This window comes from Onychostoma macrolepis, chromosome 01 (genome assembly GCF_012432095.1).
Source record: "Onychostoma macrolepis isolate SWU-2019 chromosome 01, ASM1243209v1, whole genome shotgun sequence".
Classification (NCBI taxonomy): Eukaryota; Metazoa; Chordata; class Actinopteri; order Cypriniformes; family Cyprinidae; genus Onychostoma; species Onychostoma macrolepis.
This window is the reverse complement of record NC_081155.1, coordinates 28,346,168-28,368,444: the sequence shown is the minus strand read 5'-3', so window position 1 is coordinate 28,368,444 and position 22,277 is coordinate 28,346,168. Positions and strand designations below refer to the sequence as shown.

General features: G+C 38.7%; 1 protein-coding gene and 1 long non-coding RNA gene across 4 annotated transcripts in view; one reads left to right on the top strand and one right to left on the bottom strand.

Moving 5' to 3' along the window:
* dnajb14 (DnaJ heat shock protein family (Hsp40) member B14) overlaps window positions 1-17,057 on the bottom strand; it is an 89,436-nt gene extending 72,379 nt beyond the window's left edge. Inside the window, exons 1-3 of one of the 2 annotated variants that reach the window (XM_058790227.1) lie at window positions 16,891-17,031; window positions 11,467-13,135; window positions 8,628-8,808 (exon numbers count right to left, since the gene is read on the bottom strand). In XM_058790227.1, coding sequence (XP_058646210.1) covers window positions 8,628-8,808; window positions 11,467-11,602 — 317 coding nt within the window. In that variant the 5' untranslated portion in view covers window positions 11,603-13,135; window positions 16,891-17,031. Of the gene's footprint in view, window positions 1-8,627; window positions 8,809-11,466; window positions 13,136-16,890 lie in introns of both variants that reach the window. The other variant, XM_058790221.1, reaches the window with a different exon arrangement.
* Window positions 17,058-17,798: 741 nt separating this feature from the next.
* LOC131544787 (uncharacterized) lies at window positions 17,799-21,711 on the top strand. 2 transcript variants are annotated; one of them, XR_009272225.1, is made up of 6 exons: window positions 17,799-18,111; window positions 18,569-18,700; window positions 18,936-19,679; window positions 19,769-19,953; window positions 21,246-21,382; window positions 21,641-21,711. It is a non-coding gene; the product is annotated as an uncharacterized LOC131544787 (long non-coding RNA). The 2 variants fall into 2 exon arrangements; XR_009272223.1 differs by having other exon boundaries at window positions 18,569-19,679.
* The last annotated feature ends 566 nt before the right edge of the window (window positions 21,712-22,277 follow it).

Sequence of the window (22,277 nt, the reverse complement as noted above, 5' to 3'; positions counted from 1 at the left end):
ACCGCCATCAGTTCGTAGCAGTGAATGAAGAGGTATCATATCGATAACAAGTGCAGTATGGAGTACCTCAAGGCTCAGTACTAGGGCCGTTACTTTTCACGCTTTATATGTTACCCTTGGGAGATATTATCAGGAGACATGGTGTTAGGCTTTACTGTTATGCTGATGATACTCAGCTCTATATTTCTTTGCGGCCCGGTGAAACACACCAAATTGAGAAACTAACGGAATGCATAGTCGATATAAAAAACTGGATGACGAATAATTTTTACTGCTAAATTCTGAAAAACAGAGGTGTTAATTATCGGACCTAAAACCCCACATGTAATAACCTAGAACATTATCTAACACTTGACGGCTGCTCTGTCAATTCTTCTTCATCAGTCAGGAACCTAGGTGTGCTGTTCGATAGCAATCTGTCATTTGAAAGCCATGTTTCTAGCATCTGTAAAACTGCATTTTTCATCTCAAAAGCATATCTAAATTGCGACCAATGCTCTCAACGTCAAATGCAGAAATGTTAATTCATGCTTATGACCTCAAGGTTAGACTATTGTAATGCTTTATTAGGTGGTTGTTCTGCACGCTTGATCAACAAACTACAGTTAGTCCAAAATGCAGCAGCTAGAGTCCTTACTAGAACCAGGAAATATGACCATATTAGCCCGGTTCTGTCAACACTGCACTGGCTCCCTATCAAGCATCGGATAGATTTTAAAGCCCTGAATGGTTTAGCTCCTCAGTACTTGAGCGAGCTCTTATCGCATTATAGTCCTCCACGTCCGCTGCGTTCTCAAAACTCCGGCCGCTTGATAATACCTAGAATATCAAAATCGACTGCGGGCGGCAGATCCTATTCCTATTTAGCACCCAAACTCTGGAACAGTCTACCTAACACTGTTCGGGAGGCAGACACACTCTGTCAGTTTAAATCTAGATTAAAGACCCATCTCTTTAGCCTGGCTTACACATAACACATTAATACGCTTCTATTATTCAAATCTGTTAAAGGATTGTTAGGCTGCATTAATTAGATCAACCGAACCGAACACTCCCATAACACACAATGTACTCGTTACATCGTAAGTTGAATGGCATCTACGCTAATATTTGTCTGTTTCTTTCCTAGTCTGTTTCTCAGTCCGTATCCGATCAGATGGTGGATCAGCACCAAGAGATGATGTCTACAGCCCTGATCGTCAGCGGAGACCAGCACACCCAGATGACCCCCAGAGATATATCCCCAGATATATCAACCAAAAATAACAAAATATAATAAAATACCTAACTACATAATACTACTATTGTTAGAAATTGCAACAAAATTAAAATAGAAATATAAACTTTTGAACTGCGGGTTTCGTCTGGTCAGAGGAGAACTGGCCCCCTGACTGAGCCTGGTTTCTCCCAAGGTTTTTTTCTCCATTCTGTCACAGAGGGAGTTTTGGTTCCTTGCCGCTGTCGCCTCTGGCTTGCTCAGTTGGGGACACTTAATTTCTAGCGATTATCGCCGATTTGATTGTACAGATACTATTTAAACTAAACTGAGCTAGACAATGACATCTCTGAATTCAATAATGAAATACCTTTAACTGAAAATTGAGTGTTTAATCTTATCATTATACATTACTGACACTCTATCCTCCAATTTGATACTGTTAAGTGCTTTGACACAATCAGTATTGTAAAAGCGCTATATAAATAAAGGTGACTTGACTTGACACAGAGACATGAGAGTTATATCTATAGAAAGCTTGAAGTGTCTACTTTGAAATTAAGCAAGTCTTATCGAAAACAAACATTCTGTGATGGAGTAATCAGTATGAAACCAACACGATGTTCAGTCTGTCCCGTCTGACTCATCTCTAATGTGATCCCGCGGCTCGCGCTGTTCATATGTAAATAGCCGCGTGGGACTTGCGCACATGCAAACGCCCAACACAAACAAAGAACAGATCCTCATCGCGGCTACTGTTACTGTTCGCGCTGAGTAAAGGAAGGATTTCCCTCGAAAGAAGAACACGATTTCATCCAACAGAGGAGATCAATCTGATGAGTAAGTAATGTTTCTTTTTTGCATTAGTTAACGTTTATTGTGACATAAACTTGAACAGATTTACTAACAGTTAGTTGGGTTTTTACCAAATGACATGATGAATGCTACGCGTCTAAGAATGTTTAGACCATGTTTATTATTAATACTATGTTAACAAATAGATTTGAATAGCGTGCTAAACAATAATAATTAAACTAATAATTAGTTTCTCAGATATAAAATATCATATCAAAATATCCGCCTATCTTCCAGGGCAAGTTTGATGGCAAGTAGCTCTCAATTACCGATATCATAGATTTGCTCCGCTGGGGACAGTTTCTTGGAGTAGTATGCGCAAGGCTGGAGGCATCGAGGCTCACCAAACTGTTAGGAAAGCACGGCCCCCACTCCGGTGGTAGAGGCATCCACTTCTACCACAAACGGCACATGAGGATCTGCATGGCAAAGGATGGGGGCCGTGCAAAAGGCAATCTTCAGATTTTCGAATGCTTCTTGGGCGCTGGTGTTCCAGGACAGGGACTTGGGCTTTCCTCGGAGCAATGATGTCAGAGGGGCAGTGTGCAGGCTGAAATCCTTGATGAATCGACAATAGAAGTTTGCGAAGCCGAGAAATCTCTGCAACTCCTTCATAGTCTGGGGACGAGGCCACTCCCTGATGACAGTTACCTTCCCCTGGTCCAATTGATCGAACGCTTGGTCTTGTATTTAAAGGAACCGAAAAGGAAACAAGCATGTTTCTCTTGTGCAGACTGACCACAAGTAGGGTATAAGTTAACCTCATGAAATATTTTAATTGTGAAAGTAAGAAAGTCATCAATGGAAAGAACTTAATTATAGTTACATGTTTGCTAACGTAATAAACCAATAAAAGCCATTTGTGTGGTTTTTTTTGTGTTCATGGTTAAGTGCTAGTCTAATTTCAACATGCAGTTTACAGGAGACGTTTAGGTCTTTAATTAACATTAATTTGTGTGCAGCCTACATTCCAAACTGTCCTGACTGAAGTGTAGCCTAAATGCAGTTGGTCAAATCGGTGTTGTTTTGAGCAAATTAATTGCATTCCCGCTGAAAAACAAGCGTTCTAGCGTGAAAATTCTTAGGAACTAATGTGGTCGGAACCAAAGTTTACAGGACTGCGTTCTCTGGATTCCTCTCAAGTGGAGGACTTCTACATTCCGATTGGTTGCCACCCAACCGCGTCATAGCTCATTACCATAAAGTTGACCAAACATTACCAACTCTCCTCAACGCCCTCACCGTCCGTGACACGCCGCATCGCTCTCGCCGGAGCTCGCTGCCGGCTCACATTGAAAATGAATGACTTCCGGCCACTTTGACGCTCTCGCCGGTGGCGGTGTGAATGCAGTTAGGGAGTTTTGCTCCAGGCAGCAAATCGATGGCACAGTCCCATGGCTGGTGAGGTGGTAGATGAGTGGCCTCTTGCTTACTGAAGACATCCTGGAACGCCGCATAATCAAGGGCGTCTCCAGAGGTTCTGGGCTTTCAATGCGTGTGGAGGCGATCGGGGAAGAGCAGACACGCAGTGATGATGGCAGAACTCGCTCCAGCGAGTAACCTCACATGAGTCCCACCTGATTTCTGGAGAGTGGAGCACAAACCAGGGGCGTCCCAGGATGATATCCACCGTGGGTCCCTCCAGTACCAGAAAGGTGATCTCTTCCTCATGCAAACTGCCAATCTTGAGTCTCAAGGGAGATGCTCGAAATTTCACCCGCCCACGCCCAAGCGGTTTCCCTTGGATGGTTTCGACTCTGAGCTCCCGGGCTTGACGGGCATGAGGCAGATGAAGGCGGCTTAGTAGGTCTTGTGAGATAAAGTTACTTCTGTAGTGTGGCAGGTGGACAAGTGTTGGGCTATGCGATTGGCCTTCTTTATAAAGCTCACCAGACCAACTGTATTGTCATAGATCGCCATCCGAGTACGAATGCGGGGATCTAAGCCTTGCCGGTAGGCACTGAGGAGCGCTGCCTCATTCCACTCGCTGGTCGCCGCCAGCGTCCGAAACTGCAAGGTATAGTCGTTGGTGGACATAGCACCCTGGCGCAATCAAAGCAGTTGGTCAGAAGTGGACAGTGTTCCTGTAGCAGAGCCAAAGACTTCTTTGAAATGGTAAGTGAAAGCCTCGTACACTGCAAAAAATGCTTTTCTTACTTAGATTTTTAGTCTTGTTTCCAGCCAAAATATCTAAAAATTCTTAAATCAAGAAGGATTTTCTAGACAAGTAAAAATTATTGTCTTGTTTTCAGAAAACAATGTCAAAATTAAGTGAGTTTTTGCTTGAAACAAGTTTTTGCAGTGTAGGAATTGATTATGGCAGTGTGGCATTCCATATCGCTTTCACCCACAATAACGCTCGAACACAAAGAAGAGAAATCAAAAACGCTACCTTTGTGCGTTCAGTGGGAAACTTCGTTGGCTGCATTTCGATGTAGAGCGCTACTTGTAGGAGGAAGCCGCCACACTCTGCTGCGTTACCTGTGTAGGAAGCCGGCATGGCCATGGGACATACAGAGGCAGATTGAGGGGTTGTGACTGGCATGAGTGAAGCCCAGAGAGTGTTGAGCAGTTCCTTCGAGAACTTCCGCGGGAGTTGGAGGGCGGGAATCCATGGAGGTGAATGTCTCCAGTCCGGTCTTGTGTCACAAATTGAGCCAGAAACAACAGGTAAGTAATCAACAGGCAGGTTTATTAATACACTGGAGATGGGGAGATCGAGAAGAGCAATGGCAGGTGAGTATAGAATACAGGTGCTGGTCATGGAATTAGTGAAATAAAGAAACTTTTTGATGATATTCTAATTATATTCAAAAAGTGAAACATTTATATTATATTCATTCATTACACACAGACTAATATATTTCAAATGTTTATTTCTTTTAATTTTGAAGATTATAACTGACAACTAAGGAAAATCCCAAATTCAGTATCTCAGAAAATGAGAATATTACTTAAGACCAATGCAAAGAAAGGATTTTTAGAAATCTTGGCCAAACTGAAAAGTATGAACATGAAAAGTATGAGCATGTACAGCACTCAATACTTAGTTGGGGCTCCTTTTGCCTGAATTACTGCAGCAATGCGGCATGGCATGGAGTCGATCAGTCTGTGGCACTGCTCAGGTGTTATGAGAGCCCAGGTTGCTCTGATAGTGGCCTTCAGCTCGTCTGCATTGTTGGGTCTGGCATGTCGCATCTTCCTCTTCACAATACCCCATAGATTTTCTATGGGGTTAAGGTCAGGCAGATTAAGAACAGGGATACCATGGTCCTTAAACCAGAAACTGCAGGTGCCAAGTCCTGTTGGAAAATGAAATCTGCATCTCCATAAAGTTGGTCAGCAGCAGGAAGCATGAAGTGCTCTAAAACTTCCTGGTATACGGCTGCGTTGACCTTGGACCTCAGAAAACACAGTGGACCAACACCAGCAGATGACATGGCACCCCAAACCATCACTGACTGTGGAAACTTTACACTGGACCTCAAGCAACGTGGATTGTGTGCCTCTCCTCTCTTCCTCCAGACTCTGGGACCCTGATTTCCAGAGGAAATGCAAAATTTACTTTCATCAGAGAACATAACTTTGGACCACTCAGCAGCAGTCCAGTACTTTTTGTCTTTAGCCCAGGTGAAACGCTTCTGACGCTGTCTGTGGTTCAAGTATGGCTTGACACAAGGAATGCGACAGCTGAAACCCATGTCTTGCATATGTCTGTGCGTAGTGGTTCTTGAAGCACTGACTCCAGCTGCAGTCCACTCTTTGTGAATCTCCCCCACATTTTTGAATGGGTTTTGTTTCACAATGCTCTCCAGGGTGTGGTTATCCCTATTGCTTGTACACTTTTTCTACCACATCTTTTCCTTCCCTTCGCCTCTCTATTAATGTGCTTGGACACAGAGCTCTGTGAACAGCCAGCCTCTTTTGCAATGACCTTTTGTGTTTTGCCCTCGTTGTGCAACGTGTCAATGGTCAGACACTGTCAAGTCAGCAGTCTTCCCCATGATTGTGTAGCCTACAGAACTAGACTGAGAGACAGACCATTTAAAGGCCTTTGCAGGTGTTTTGAGTTAATTAGCTGATTAGAGTGTGGCACCAGGTGTCTTCAATATTGAACCTTTTCACAATATTCTAATTTTCTGAGATACTGAATTTGGGATTTTCCTTAGTTGTCAGTTATAATCATCAAAATTAAAAGAGATAAACATTTGAAATATATCAGTCTGTGTGTAATGAATGAATATAATATACAAGTTTCACTTTTTGAATGGAATCAGTGAAATAAATCAACGTTTTGATGATATTCTAATTATATGACCAGCACCTGTACTGTAACCAGTTCTTGAGTGCTTAGCTGAATGCTGACTGTCGGTATCTTTGCAGGTTTGCTGGTGAGAGGGAGTCCAGGAGCGTGAGGGAACAATGTGGGAGAAACGCTGGAGAATCGTTTGGAATTGACAAGGCAAGGCTTAAGGTAAGTACATACAGGTAAGTAACACACGGGAGTCAGGCACAGTTCAGGGTAGTGAACGGTAGACCGGACAGTGAAAGACTGAGTGCAGCGTGCTCTTGAAGGTGACTTGATTGGAGATCGGCAGGTGCAGGTGTTCAGAATACAGGCGAGTGTGATCTGGTGTAAGCGGTGGCTGATGACTGTGGTGACGGTGGAGGCTGTGACTGCGTGACTTCTCTGACATTTAGAAGAGTACCCTACTGATCCAGGGACAGTAATTTAAAATAAATGTCATGTGACACACAGCAGCCACAATAGCACTTATGTTTTATTTATTTTTTACTTTTTATCCAAAACATTCCCAAATGCATTAACTATATTATCATGAAATATCTTGATTGTCACCTAGATTATGAAGGTCAAAGTAGCCTAATAATGTAGTATATTAACTATGCATAAAAACCTGTCTGTTTACTTGAGTAAAAGATATGGGTGCCATGCCATAACATATTTTTAATATGACTGACTTTATATTTAATGTGAATATTAAAAACAATTGTAAGTTAGGCTACTTATCATAACACTTTAATTGTACAGAAAGAGAGCAAAGAACATTTACATTAGAGTTCAAGCACTCAAAAACTCCCATTAAAATCACTGAAGCTGTTTACACTGTGAAATGAATATCTTACTTACAGATTCATACACACATCTGCACTTTATTTCTAACGAGAGAATTCGCCAGAAAGAGGTATTCAGTCAGCGAGCAAGTGAAGAAAACGCCAACATTTTAGCGATGACTCATCTGAACCCCTCTGATTGGTCAATGCATTCATAAGCTCAACAGAATCCTGTGCGACTGGTTATAATGCGCAGCACTGTAAAAACGTGTCTGTCTCTGGCTCAGCGCCAGCCAGCAAACGCAGATTTGAATTTAGCAGCGGATGGTATGACGCACTGTACGATTTAATCACGCTGGTGTGATTGTATCAAATATAGAAAATATTATTCAGCTATTTTTTTGTCTTTTGGAAGCTGCATTCAAAAATCAACTTGGCTCAAAAATCTGAGGGGGCACATGCCCCCTTTGAATGGGCATGACGCCTCTGGTGACAGCTATTACGGGAGTGGCTTGATGGAGCGCAAGAAATGCAGATAACTTGATCTTGACCCTTAAACTTTAATTAATGCTGTCACGTAACAAATCTGTTTCAAAGATAAAATTAAATGAATTGCTAATTACAACATTGAAATAAAAATGTAAAGCCCGCACAAATACTAGAAATCGTGAATATAAATAATTGGGAATCATGTAAAAAAAAAAAAGAAACTAAAATAAAATAAAATAAAAACTGCACATTTAATTTATCTATTATACCATTTATTTAGTTTTGTTCGATTGGCTGTTTCCTTATAAAGTTTTTCTTCAGGTGTCTTTTTTTTAATTATATGATGTCATTACGTTGCTGTCTTGCCACCAGTCAATCGCTGCATTGCTGATCGTGGTTTCGAGTATCAATACATCTGCCCTTTTCAGGGAACACGAGAACACGCAATAATCTTAGACAACTTAATCCAGATATTTTAATAAAATCCGCAAATTCGTTTGAAGAAAGAAATTAGCCAGAGATCAGTTATCACGATTAGAAGATCTGGCATCTTTCAAATCATCTCAGATGTATTAAGCGAGATACGAAGAACGGGCCTCAGGTTTTACCCATTTGTCAAGTTGTTTGTAATCATTTAAAATGTAAAAACATTTAGTATGACAACTTTTTCTTTTATGTATTTTAATAAGTACAGGTCAGAATAAATATTATTTCATCAGTTTCATTTTTAACTTGATGCAGACACCAAAATGGGACATCTCGTCTTTGACCCATGTACACGTATGTACTATATATGTTCCTAGTTTAGGGACTGCGTAAAATGGGGTGCTGTAGAACCCCCCTACTCTTGAGTTTTTTTTAAGCATGTTAAAGGCCCCTAATGCTCCAAAACCTTAAAAAAATAAATACATAAATAACAATCCTTGAGCATATATTAGGTGCCATCGAACTTTCAGTGCTTGGGCCCTAACAATTTATACACAAGATCACTTGCCTTTGTACCCCTTCAGCTTGCTCCTTAGTAAATCCTTTTGTTAAGTCTGCAGGTGCCGAGTCTTGTTTCTGTGTCTCATGCCGGGTTTGGGATCCAGGGTCAGTTCCATTTGATGCCTTCCTGCAAAATGCATTGCTGTTCCCTGTCGATGTACCATTCCTCAGCAAGGCTTCCAACAATACTGTCAACAAAATACAACTAGCTTATTGTCAAATAGCAGATTTGAATGCACGTTTTACACAAAAGATCAGAATGTTCTTGGCAATGGTCAGTCTTAAAATCAATCTTTAAATATGCCAAGAATTATAAACTAAAGAAGCGTCCTCTCATTTTCAACTGCTTTTAGCAAATTTCTTAATGTGTAAATATTTGTATGAAAATAAAGAGATTCAACTGCGACAGAAACTGAACAAGTTTCACAGATATGTGATGATTCCGTGAAGGAGGAATCTCTGATGCATTGCAAATACTCTTTAAAGGGGCCATGAACTGCCTCGGTTTTTAAATTTTGTACTGTTTTCTGAGATCAACTTATAATGTTATCAAGATTTTTACATAAAAAAATTTAGAAGTAATAGGCTATTTTCTGTCCTGTTTTTGAGCCCCACATCAGAATGCTCCGTTTAAATAGGCGTGGCGGATTGTAGACTCTGAAGTGAACGCCCACTGCTATGATTGGTGTATGTTTGACACTCTGTCTTTCACAGATGGACGCTGCTGCTGTGATTTTGGTTATAAACGCATAAATTCTCAGTACATATCAGTACAAAAAATGTTTTTTCCACAATTTGGCACTGCACAGCATCTTGTTGTCTTCAAAGCCATCTTTATCATTTGGTTTCTGCATAGAGCTGTACGTTCCCTCTCTCGTAAACACTATGCGCAAATTGGTGGGCGGGGCTAAACAGGCAGTGATGTCAATCTTCTTCTTCTTCTTATCTACACTATTACATCATAGAGTAGAACATAGTACAATGACCTCTTACTAGAGGTCTGCAAGCCCGTCGGGTCCCGACGGAGCCCGACACGCTGAGTCCATTCGGGCCGAGCTCGGGCTCGGGCCATTTATTTTTTTTTTACAGATCGGGCTCAGGTCGGACTCGGGCTCATTTAGCTTCTCTCCTTTTATTGTGCCCATATACGCGCAGAGCACACATGGCTACTGTATTAAATACTGATTATATTATAAATATTATACATCGCCCAAGCAATACGCAACGCATATACGGACACATTAGCATACAAGTGACCATGCAGAGCATCAGGGAGAAGTTGGAGCGTGGAGTTACAAAAAGTTCCCAATGCTTCGGGAAAAGCTGCATTTTTGATCAGCCATGCATTTGATGATGATCCTGACTCGCCAACTCCTCACTGGATGCGCCTTTAGAGAGAAATGCATCTTTAGGGATTTTATAATGAAAGAGTTTTTGTTTTCGATTCGATTTCGTTTTAAATTAGTAATTCAAAGCTTTCTATAGATACTATATCAAGTCAGTGAGGCAAGTATATGCTGTGTTTCGGTTTTTCAGAAGTGCACCGCTTGCTCAAAACCGAAACTGCTTTTTTTTCTTCTTTATTTTATAAAAGCATGTTTTGTTGATATTGTGAGTGCGCACAAATAAAAGTAGACCCTTTACAGTTCCGAACAACGTAGCCTTTTACTCTTACCTTTATGAGCAAACATGACAGCGTATTTCGAAATGTTTCCAAAGCAAGTGATCGCTCTGGCGCGTCCAGTAAAGCGCGCTTCAGCTTCCATTCTCTGCACAAACTACTGGATATGCATCAGTGCACATTTATCTAGGTCAAGCGTTTAAACTAACATTGTGGAGCTGTTTTATAATTATACATTTAATTTTAGAGAAATCGTGATGATTTGAGAAAGCTAAATTGATCAAACATAGGCTATGATCAACTCGCTGTCTGCCGCTGGCCGCTTGGTCGTTACTTTAAAAAAACAAAAACTTACATTTAACGAATAAAAAAATGCTCCAAACGTTTTTCTAAATTAACTTAATAAAATAACGAAACGAAATACAATCACTTAGCCATTTCATACAAAACTGAACTATTTTAATAGCTGAAACAGTAGTAGATAAGCTGTTTTGGTAGAAGGGGGAAAAAAGACGGGCTCGGGTCGGACTCGGGCCGAGAATTCTGATGAGCTGTCGGACATGGGCCGGGCTAGGGCCTGAGCGTCTCGGGCCAGGGCCGGGCTAGGGCCTAAATTTTAGGCCCGTACAGGGCTCTACCTCTTACATGTCAAAAGATCAAGGGAATTTTGGCTTCTCAGTTCATGACCCCTTTAATGGTTCTGTCTACACACAGCCACATTCTGCTTACTTACTGAAAGATGGCGGTTGTCAAATGCTCACGTGTGCTTTGTGCATGTTTGTTCTAAAGAATAATTGAGGCATGCAGCTGTGCGTAACTCAGTGTAAGTAGTTAAATGCACTTATATGTCAAAATGCTTTTTTAATGCAAAATAACTGTAAAAAGTCAGTTATGCCTCAAGGACAGGACAAACATCCGATATGTTAAAACAGATCTGTGCATTAGCATGAATGCAGCCTATCTGACCTGCAATGATACTGAAAAAAAAAAAGAGAAATACATTTAGTTAGATTTAGTCCTTAACATTATTATTATCATTTTGGTAACACTTTATAATAACTGCACGCTATGAATCATTAGTTAAGCATTAGTAAATAGCCAATTCATCCTTTATAAAGCATTGTCCCAACATTAATAGGCATTATTAAGCGGTTTATAAATACAGCTATAAATATAGCGTAACACGGGTGCGGCTTTCGTCCGGACCGCGGGTCTGGCAGCTCACGTCTCTGGCGGCACGAAAGTCCCTCCACGCTCCCTTCCTGGACCCACGAGAACACCAGTGTGCATGCACAGGGAAGAGACCGGTCTCCCGAGGAGAAGCGCGCTCGGTTTAAACAGCGGCGGTGATGAGGCTCCATTCGGTTCAGGTGTGCCTCATCACACGCCGCCAGCCCTAGCGAATTCAGCTCCCCTCCTCTCTCGCACACCCACTCCCGTCGGGAGCCTGGTGAAGGGTGGCGAATAAGGGATGAGGTGGTGATGATAAAAAGGAGGAGGCAACCAACTCGTCACATTCCCCCACCCAAGCGACATCCCCATCATCAGGCTGCTGCCCACGCAGGAGTGCTACCTTCCTCAACCAGGCTCCAGCTGTCGGAGTGGGCGGGGCAGGGATTCCTCTCCGGGCAACTCTCCCTCTCGCATCGCGCCGGAACCGGGACAGAGAAACCGGGTTTTAGTCTACAGCCTCAACCAACCACAGGGTAAATGACAAAAGGAGAAACGTCACTTACCCCTTTAGTGGCTGAGAGGTTGTCTCCGTCGTTCCTCCATCCCAGTGCGGACTTCCATGAACTTTTGCAAGCGAGAGGGGATGACGTCATCAGGTGTTGCCCAACTGCGCTGTCTAAGCTCCACCTTGCCCGCATTCTCCACCAGTGTGACGGGAGGAGCAAACGACAGACACAGTGGGAGTGGCGTCAGGCCTCGGAGAGGCTTTTATTAAACAGAAATAATAAAATAAAGTGTCCAAAGGGGATAAAGTGTCCAAAATAAACAGGGGATTTGGTGTCCTTGTCGTGCTGCGGGGTTTGTGAAGGAGGGGCAGTGTTCTGGAAGGAAGGGTCCAGGTTAGGGGCGGGGTCCGGCGGCCGCACGCGCTGCCACTCAGGTCCGGAGCACGAGGGGCGGCGGCTTCATCATAGCGGCGGCTCTTCCTCTTGGTCCATGGCATTCGGTGGGACTTGGTCGGCCCGGCATCCTGGCCCGACGGCTGTAACACGGGTGCGGCTTTCGTCCAGGCCGCGGGTCCGGCAGCTTACATCTCTGGCGGCACGGAGAGAGGTGCGCTCGGTATTTAAACAGCGGCGGTGATGAGGCTCCATTCGGTTCAGGTGCGCCTCATCAGATGCCGCCAGCCCTAGCAAATTCAGCGCCCCTCCTCTCTCGCACACCCACTCCTGTCGGGAGCCTGGTGAAGGGCGGCGAATAAGGGACAGGGTGGTGATGATAAAAAGGGGGAGGCAACCAACTCGTCACACAATCAACAGAAAATGTCACAGCTGGAGAATTGCAGAAAAAGGTTGAGTTTCGGGGTCAGAAAAATAAAAAATTATCAAACAGCATCTACATCACCACATGTTGTTTAGAATGGCTTCAAGGGGGGGAAAAAATAAATATAAAGAAAAGAAAATGCTTTCACCAAAAAACAATCTCCAGCATATTCATTTGTCAGACACGACTGGAACTTCAAATGGGCCTGGCTTCTATGGTCAGATGTAACTAAAAAATTAGCTTTTTAGCAGCAAACACTCAAGATGGGTTTGGTGAACACGGGGATAAAAAGTACCCCATGTGTACAATGAAATATACTGCTGTATTTTTGATGTTGTGGGCCTTTATTTCTGCTGGAGGTCCTGGACATCTTGTTTAGACACATGGCATCATGGATTCTATCAAATACCAACAGATAAAAAATCAAAAAGTGACTGACTCTGTTAGAAATCTTATAATGGGCCATGTCTGGATCTTACAAACAGACAATAAGCCAAAAACAAACCTTAAAAACAACACAAAAATGGGTCACTGGGCACAAAACCAACCTTCTGCTATGGCCATTTCAGTTCCCTGACCTGAACCCTATAGAAAATGAGTGGGGTGAACTGAAGAGGAGAAGCACCGTCATGGAGCTGGGAATCTGAAGGATCTGGAGTGATTCTGGATGAAGGAATGGTCTCTGATCTCTTGTCAGGTGTTCTCTAACCTCATCAGGCATTATAGGAGAAAATTCCTGTACTATTTTGGCAAATGGAGGTTTCAAAAAGTATTGAATAAAAGGGTACGGTTAATTGTGTCCAGTGTGTATTAGAGAAAAACATTTATTTCATAATATTTTCCCCATTTTAAATTCTTATTCTCCAATGAAAGGTTAGATTTTTGTGATTTTTAAAAAATTATAGATCAAAAAGATTAACAATGCAGATTTATTTCCACAGCCTTCTTTGATCATATTTACCAAGGGTACCAACAATTCTGACCACGTGTGTAACTCGCAATTGCGTGTTATAAAGTCAGAATTGTGAGTATATATCTCACAATTATGACTTTTTAACTCGCAATTGCGAGTTTATTTCATGCAATTCTGAGAAAAAGTCAGAATTGTGAGTTTGTATCACGCAATTATGAGAAAAAAAGTCAGAATTGGGAGATAAAAAGCCATAATTACCTTTTTTTTATTTTTTATTCAGTGGTGGAAACGGGCTTCCATAATACTTTGAACCGCATGCTGTTGCAAGCTAAACAATCAGAGCTCAGGGTGACGCCCAAAGTGCTGCTATATCCAATCAGAATTATTTTTTTTTCCACGATCATCATTTTCATGATGGCAGGCCGCCATCTAGTTAATGAATAGGAAACACTGTATATTTGAAAAATTAATTAAAAATAGACAAAATGTCATTTCCAAAATCCAAGTCGTGTATTACGTTACGAGTGCTTTTTTTCTTTTTTTAAAGAGGAATGATTGAACATTACAAAAAATGCTAACAAGTTAACCCAGATACACAAAATATAAGAGCAATCTTCAACTGTAGAACAATGTTTAAGAGGAGAAAAAAAAAAAACAAAGACATAAAAATCTAAACAATTCAAATTTTCTTCCTTTTTACTTAAGTTAGGACACAATCAAGGATTACAGTGGGGGAACTGTACCAGAAAAAAAAAAATTATCCGTGAAATCTAACAGTATGTCATTCTTTTTGTTATTAATTTGCATTAGAGAATTTTTCAAAACTTCCATTTGTAATAAAAATAGATTACACCTTCGCAAATTTCTGTTTATGAATATAATATTTACCTTGCAAAATGTGAAAGTTAACGACAAAATAATTTTACTTTTGTGTGAATAAGTACAAATAACATCTTTTACAGATAGCATGTAGGCTAATTAACATTTCTTTACACAAATAAAAAGGCACTAACATCAGACCAAAAACTAAGAGACAAATCACAATTATAAAACAAATGAGACAAGTCTTCCTCATATGTGACCCTGGACCACAAAACCAGTCTTAAGTGTAAATTTTTCAAAATTGAGATTTATTCATCATCTGAATGATTTCCATTGATGTATGGTTTCTTAGGATCGGACAATATTTGGCCAATATACAACTATTTGAAAATCTGGAATCTGAGGGTGCAAAACAATCAAAGTATTGAGAAAATTGCCTTTAAAGTTGTCCAAATGAAGTTCTTAGCAAAGCATATTACTAATCAAAAATTAAGTTTTTATATACTTATGGTAAGAAATTTACAAAATATCTTCATGGAACATGATCTTTACTTATTATAAAAAAGAAACATTTATAATTTTGACCCATACAATGTATTGTTGGCTATTGCTACAAATATACCCCAGCGACATAAGACTGGTTTTGTGGTCCAGGGTCACATATGCCTTACAGAAAATGTAAGTACGGTCAATGTCCATGAATTTATAAAGAGCTACTTTACATGGGTAAATGTGAAGTATTTTGAAATGCACCTCTTTAACATTGTTAAAAATAAAAAATTTGGATTTTTGCATTCCATAAGAATTTTCCTCTAGGGGAGATTTTATGTTTTGATTGCAAAATTTGTCTAATATTTTTATTATTACAAGAGGAAACAAATATTTAAATACCATTAACTTTTAATTCTGGAAGTACCCTTTCATTGCTTCCAAAAAAGAGGTGATTATTTATTAGTTGTATCAACCCATTTGGAATAGCTTTAACCACTTGTTGAAATTGGGAATGGGAAAGTTGTAAAAACGCATAAAGTCTTCATAAGACAGAATGTCTCCACTATCATAGAACAAATCCATAGTAAAATATATATTTCTTTCAAACAACCTGTGCAAAAATAAAGATTTATTCCTAGAAGTAATGAGACAATTGTTCCATAAAAGCATTTTATGTGGAGAAAAATTGTGATGGAAAGAAATTTTCCAAGCCAATAATACATGCTGGTGAAATTTAGATCATTTAATAGGTAACTTTCCTGGAAGAAAATTACATCTTAGAAGAAAAGATAACCCTCCAAGTTTTTGAAAGATATGTTGTGGGATAAAGAACCACATAGAATTATCATTGTTTAGACAATTTCTGAACCAATTAAGTTTAAAGTGTTATTAATGTAAAAAAAAAAAATGTTATGAGTGCTAGTAAACATATTACAGGCAGTGTGACATCATTGGGTCACATGAGCAGGAAGTTATATGTATTTGAAAATTTTAGAAATTCATAAAAAACACACAATTAAATTTCCAAAATTTGTGTAAACATATCAGAAGTGGCATGACATCATCAGGTCACATGACCAGGAAGTTATATAGATTTGTATATCTGAAAAATGAATTCAAAATAGACAAAATGGCATTTCCAAAATCAAAGTTATGTATGATGTTTGACAGCAGGTGTGTTTGAATATATCACAACTGGTGTGAGATCGTCTGCTCATAGGAAGTTACATAAATTTTGTCTATTTTTAATGAATTTTTTAAATATATTAAAAAATGACATTTCCGAAATCCAAGTCATGTATGATGCGTTACTGAATATATTGCAGGTGCCATAACAACACCGGTTTCTATCAGTTAAAAGAAATGGTTGGAGTATAAAGTTACAACAATGTAACAATTCATAGTGAATATCCATCCCATCCACAGCTTAGAATTATGTATTAATGTTTTTTTCACATTTTTACATTTTATTTGTATGATGCTTTACATGTTTTCGAATCTTGGAATGCATGTCTTTTTTTATTATTTTTATGCACTTTTGAGACAGCCCTTAATTTGCTCAGCAAATGTCTAACAAATATCCAGCATGAAACTAATTTTACCGCACCGGCTAAAGATGTTTTTGAAAAAAGGCACACTAGATCAACACAATATACCTGCTTTTTTTCCCTGATGATCATTAAACACAATAGGAGCAAAGATATGTATTTCTCTGCTAGCCTGTGTCGGTTTAATAAAGTATATAAGTTCGTTAATTGCTAGTCTATTTATAATGTATGTGTTTATGCTCTCTGTGTTGTGTAATAATAGCGTTTAGGTGTTTTTCCTGCTTTTTAAAATAACCTTTAAAACAGATAAACAAATCTGCAGCTAGCTTTTGTGCTGGACTAGCCAGTGTACCATTTGTAAAAGAGAAATGTATAATACCTTTTGCGTCCTCGGTTGGATAGAGTTTTTCTGCTTTGTTGAGGAATTTCAAAGCCCTGTCTTTATTGCCATCCTCGAGGGCTTTGGTAGCGATTTTCAAACATTTTTCAGCTTCGTCCCGGTTTCCTTCCATCATTTTATCAGCTGACTAACACCAATTTGTCAATTCAGACCAACACTTTCGCTTTCCAGTGAATAAATAAAAATATAATTCTTTGACTTGTAATGTTGCAAAGTATAAGGTAAATACGGGTTTGCCTCCTGCTTTATTATTATTAGATTGTTATTGTTATTGTTATTTAAAATATTGGGGGGGGGGGGGTATAACACCATTTAATTTCATATGGACTTCCCGTTTTCATATGTGTGCATGGCATGCTTTTCTTTTATTGCTCTGTTAAAGCAAAATATATGGATATATCATTTAATCCCAGTTTTAACTTATTCTAACTACTATTCTATACTATTCTATTTTCAAATAAATAAATAAATAGCACATTAATTGAATGATTTGTCATTACTAATTACAAAAATCACAAGATTAATCAGCATTCAACAAAATGCTGAATGTAGGCCTGAATGCATAATAACCCCAGAATGCATAAATGAGGTCAGCTGCCTCAGAAAGCTGTGATGTGATATCCGACCTAGGAAAACTGGCTTCATCGCACTTTATTCAAGTTTTTTAATTAAATATGTACTAAATATTTTGTATGCATGTTGTGAAGTTGTGCCTGTCCAATATTAGTCTCGCGTAGTCAGACCTAGGAACCTAGCAGAAGGTCTAGGAACCTTGGCCGCTTTGAATGGCCATTGGCCAAGGCCCGCCCAAGAGGCCATATGACTGACAGGTAAAGCAACCAATCACGTTTCGTTTTGTGCTGTGTCATGTTTAGGGGCGTGGAAATGTCGTCACAATAACAGACAGATGTGTAAAACTCTCAAGACATATTTTAAAGATTCTATGCCGCGAACTTTACATTTTTCACCTACTTTTGACAATCCAGTGTTAGTTGATCCTGATAAGCGCTCGTCATCCAGCAAACAGTAATTATAAACCAGTAATTATAAATTTTTCATGAAATTGTTCATCTCTCTGCCAATTGCTTTCAATCTTGTACAGAAATGTACATAGGAACTCATGAAAGAAGAGCTTTAGATTTTAAATACCTATGTGCATATGATAGGAGCGTTGACTTTGTCCAGTCATCAAGTTTAGCGGTGAGTATAATGTCTAATGTCCTCATATCTTTATTCATCATTTTAGAGAGATGTAAAATGACTTATTTAATGACTTATATAAAATGACGGATATCTTATTCAACCCGCTGAGATGAGAAGAAAACGAGAGGAAACGCCGCTTCAGTGCTGATCTGTAGCGCACGCGGTCAGTGCGCGAGGTGCTTGTGATAGAACGACAAACAACTGGTTTAATGCTGTCTTTACTACACTTTTACTATAATAAACACCAACATCTCAATCCAGCCAGTGACAACCCTGTGTATAGATGTATTTAACTCTGCTATGGCTCAGCAATTTGTTATAAGCAGTTCTGTAGAAATTAGTAATGTCATTGTCCAGCTCAGTTCAGTTCTCAATAGCATCAGTACCATTTACAATAATGGAATAAACAAAATTATACTGAATACAGTGTATTTGTTTGTTTGTTTGTTTCTAGGAGAGCATCAACTCCTAATTGACATGAGGAAAAAATCATTGAAAAGTGTTCAGTGTGTACCCCTCTTTGCAACAGAGGAAGCATTAGGAAAGAGGAGAAGAGAGAAAGTGAAAAGGCACTCAACAGATGTTGGTGAGACTTTATTTCTGGAAATGCATTAAAGGTCACTCACATTCTAGTTAGCCACAAATGTAACGTGATTTTAGATTTTAGTCTTTAAATGAGATCCATAACTCCAGCTACTTGTAGGCCTACAGTCCTGTATATTTCACACTAAATTGTGATGCAGCCTGAATCATAATCACATCATGTTCATTTGATGGTCAGAGGAGAACTGATCCCTAAACTAAACATACTTTCTCCCAAGGGTTTTTTTCTCCATTCTGTCACCTGACAGAGTTTGGGTTCCTTGCCGCTGTCGTCTTTTGGCGTGCTTATTTGGGGACTAATAATATTCAGCAGTATTATTGATCTGACTTCACTGACACTATTGGATGAGTACTGAACTGAGCTAGATGATGACACCACTGCTATCTAGATGCACTGAAATTATTTTATATTTGATGATTTTTATACAGTTAATCGAAATTAACTGAGTCAACACTGATTTCAACTGAACAATGACACGTTTTACTGTTTAGAGCTGCTTCACAGCAGATGTGAATTCTGTTTGCATCATTATTTTTCTTTGTATCACTGTAAAGCAGCACTGAAACAATCTGTATTGTATAAAGCGCTATATAAATAATGGTGACTTGACTTAAATTGGTTCAAATCTTCAAAAAAAAGTGCATGAAACAGGCAACCTGAATAAACACAAAATACAGTTTATTAATGAAACTTGCCTTTGTTTTATGTTAATTTTCTTAGGACTATCTGACAATATTTAATGCTGATATACTCAAAAATAGAATAAATCAGGATTTTTTTTCACAGCACTGTACACCAGCATTTATGTGCTGTAGTGTGACATTAATGTGTGGAAATGGACATTTTATCAGTGTGTGATTGCTATTTTCAGGAAATGCACTGGTAACAACTAAAAAAAGACGACCAAAAATATAATTCAACAGAGGATGATGGCTGTGGTGAAACAAGCACTCAAATAATGGTGAGCAGTAATCTACTTTATTTAATTGATCTTTTATTAACTATTATCTTTATAGTTTATAATACATAATAACTGCTATTGTATTTCAGGAACTAAGACCAGTGGGAGTGCTGGAGAAATCAAGTGTATAAGTCCTCTGTCGTCTCATCCATGGAAGAGATCTTCAGACATGAAGAGATCGAGGAGTTAAATGAAATCAAAGAGCTAAAAGAAGATCTACAATATTAGTGCCATTTCAGTATGAAAACAGAGAGAGAGCTGAGGCAGTGGAAAGGTAATGAAATCTAGTTATAACAGCAATTATTCTCAATGCTTAACATTTTTTTTTTTTTTTGTGGACTCTGATTCTCTCTGATTGACTGGAAGGTGTGCATTAAAACAATGAATGCAGATAATTACAATCAGTTTCATCGCTATTTTAAATCAATGCGCTGCTTGTACTGTAGCACACACATACAGTCAGAACGCTAAATGACCTGTAACCAAACAATCTAATGAAAATTTACTTGGTTTTACGCTTCCAGTCAAATTGTACTCCACAAACATTAAAGAGTTAGTTCACCCAAAAATGAAAATTCTGTCATTAATTACTCACCCTCATGTTATTCCAAACCCGTAAGAAAGTTGTTCATCTTCAAAACACAAATTAAGATATTTTTGATGAAATCTGAGAACTTTCTGACCCCTCTCTATAGGCAGCAACGCAATTTACACATTTAAATTCCAGAACAATAGGAAAGACATTGTGAAAGTAATCCATGTGACTCCAGTGGTTTAACCTCAATTTTGTCTTCTGTCGCATGAACACAACTCTCATGCATTGTGATGCTCTTGTGAATGCACATTACAGATCAATATTTTTGTAAATAAGTGGTAAAGTAGTTTTTTTTTTTTTTTTTTTGGATGCAAACACTCGTGTCGCTTGATGAATTACTTTAACAATGTCTTTCCTACCATTCTGGAACTTGAATGTGTAAGTTGCATTGCTGTCTATGCAGGGTCAGAAAGCTCTCTGATTTCTTTATAAATATCTTTGTTTGTGTTCCAAAGAGGAATGAAGGTCTTACGAGTGTGAAACCACACAAGGGTGACTAATTAATGACATAATTTTCATTTTTGGGTTAGCTATCTCTTAAAGGCAGCTTTAACTTAACTTTTTAAACTAGCTGTAACAGGTGTGTATTACACAATTTTAATCAACTTCAGTGGAGGCAACCTGTTTCATGTCGAGTGGTTCTTTGCCTCCACCTCATGCATTAAAATCATGTAATGCACACCTAGCCATGGATTAGCCCTTATGTGTGAAGAGAGTTATAGGCTACACAAAGTATTAAATGAAGGGGGCACAATAACTGTCGAACACATATATTCTATATACTGTATTCTAGTAGTATTTAAATTATATACTTGTATATTTGTAAATTGTTTTTTTTCTATTATTTTTTCTTTTTATTATTATTTAATTAATTTATTTAAGGTTATAATTTTGAACGAAAAACCAAAATGATAAAGAGGGCAAATAACTTTGGAGTACTTAAACATGATTGTGTCTATGCTTTTTTCCAGAAATGCATGTTATTGTTCAAGGGGTAGTTGAATGGACTATCAATGCAGGAACAGAAAGCTCTGAGATTTCATTATAAAGATCTTCAATTGTGTTCTGAAGATGAATGAAGGACTTGCGGGTTTGGAACGATATGAGGGTGAGTTATTGATGACAGAATTTTCATTTTTGGGTGAACCAACCTTTTAACTTCTGTTACCTGAAGTGTTCAAAGACATTGTTAATGCTGACCAATATGTCATAAGAAATTAATTGGGAGTAGAATGAATACTTTACACAAACACTTGGTAACATCACAATTCAGGATTTATTTTAAGCATACTAAATATGCCTGTAGTAGTGAAAAGTGTAACTGAAACTTGAGATTTTCTGAGTTTTTGTTTGTTTGTTTTTCCAGACTACATCCAAAATAGTGTTTCCACATCTGAGATGAAGGCAGTCATAAGAACCAAGCAAAACGATGAGGATAAGCTCTTCAAAAATGAAACCCGTCAGAATAATGCGGAAGAAATGTGCATGATTGTGTGATTTGTAAATAAACACTAAATACATTTAGTGTAACTCTCAGCCTGTTATTTTAAGTTTAAAGAAAAGTAAAATCATTTATTGTTGCATTGCTGTTTGAGACATTCACTGTTGTTTTGTACCTTAATTTATTATATTGCAGTTGTGTAAAATAAAACTTGTTATTCTGAATATTCCGGTTGCATTTCAGTGTTACTGTACATCATTTTATTAGTATTGCACTTTGGTAGTACTGAATTGTACTTCAGTTGTATTATATATTGCAGTACTACTGCAGATTTATTGCAGTATAATTGTAGTACTACTTCAGCTGTATTGCAGTAATACTGCAGTTCTATTGCAGTTGTTTGTTAGTAATACTGCAGCTCTACTGGAGTTGTATTTCAATAGTACTTCAGATGTATTGCAGTAAAACGGCAATAATGCAGTTTTTCGTGTCAAAAAAACTGCATTTTTCTACATGTAACAAAAACTGCAGTATTACTTTTTTTTAAAACTGCAGTAATTTT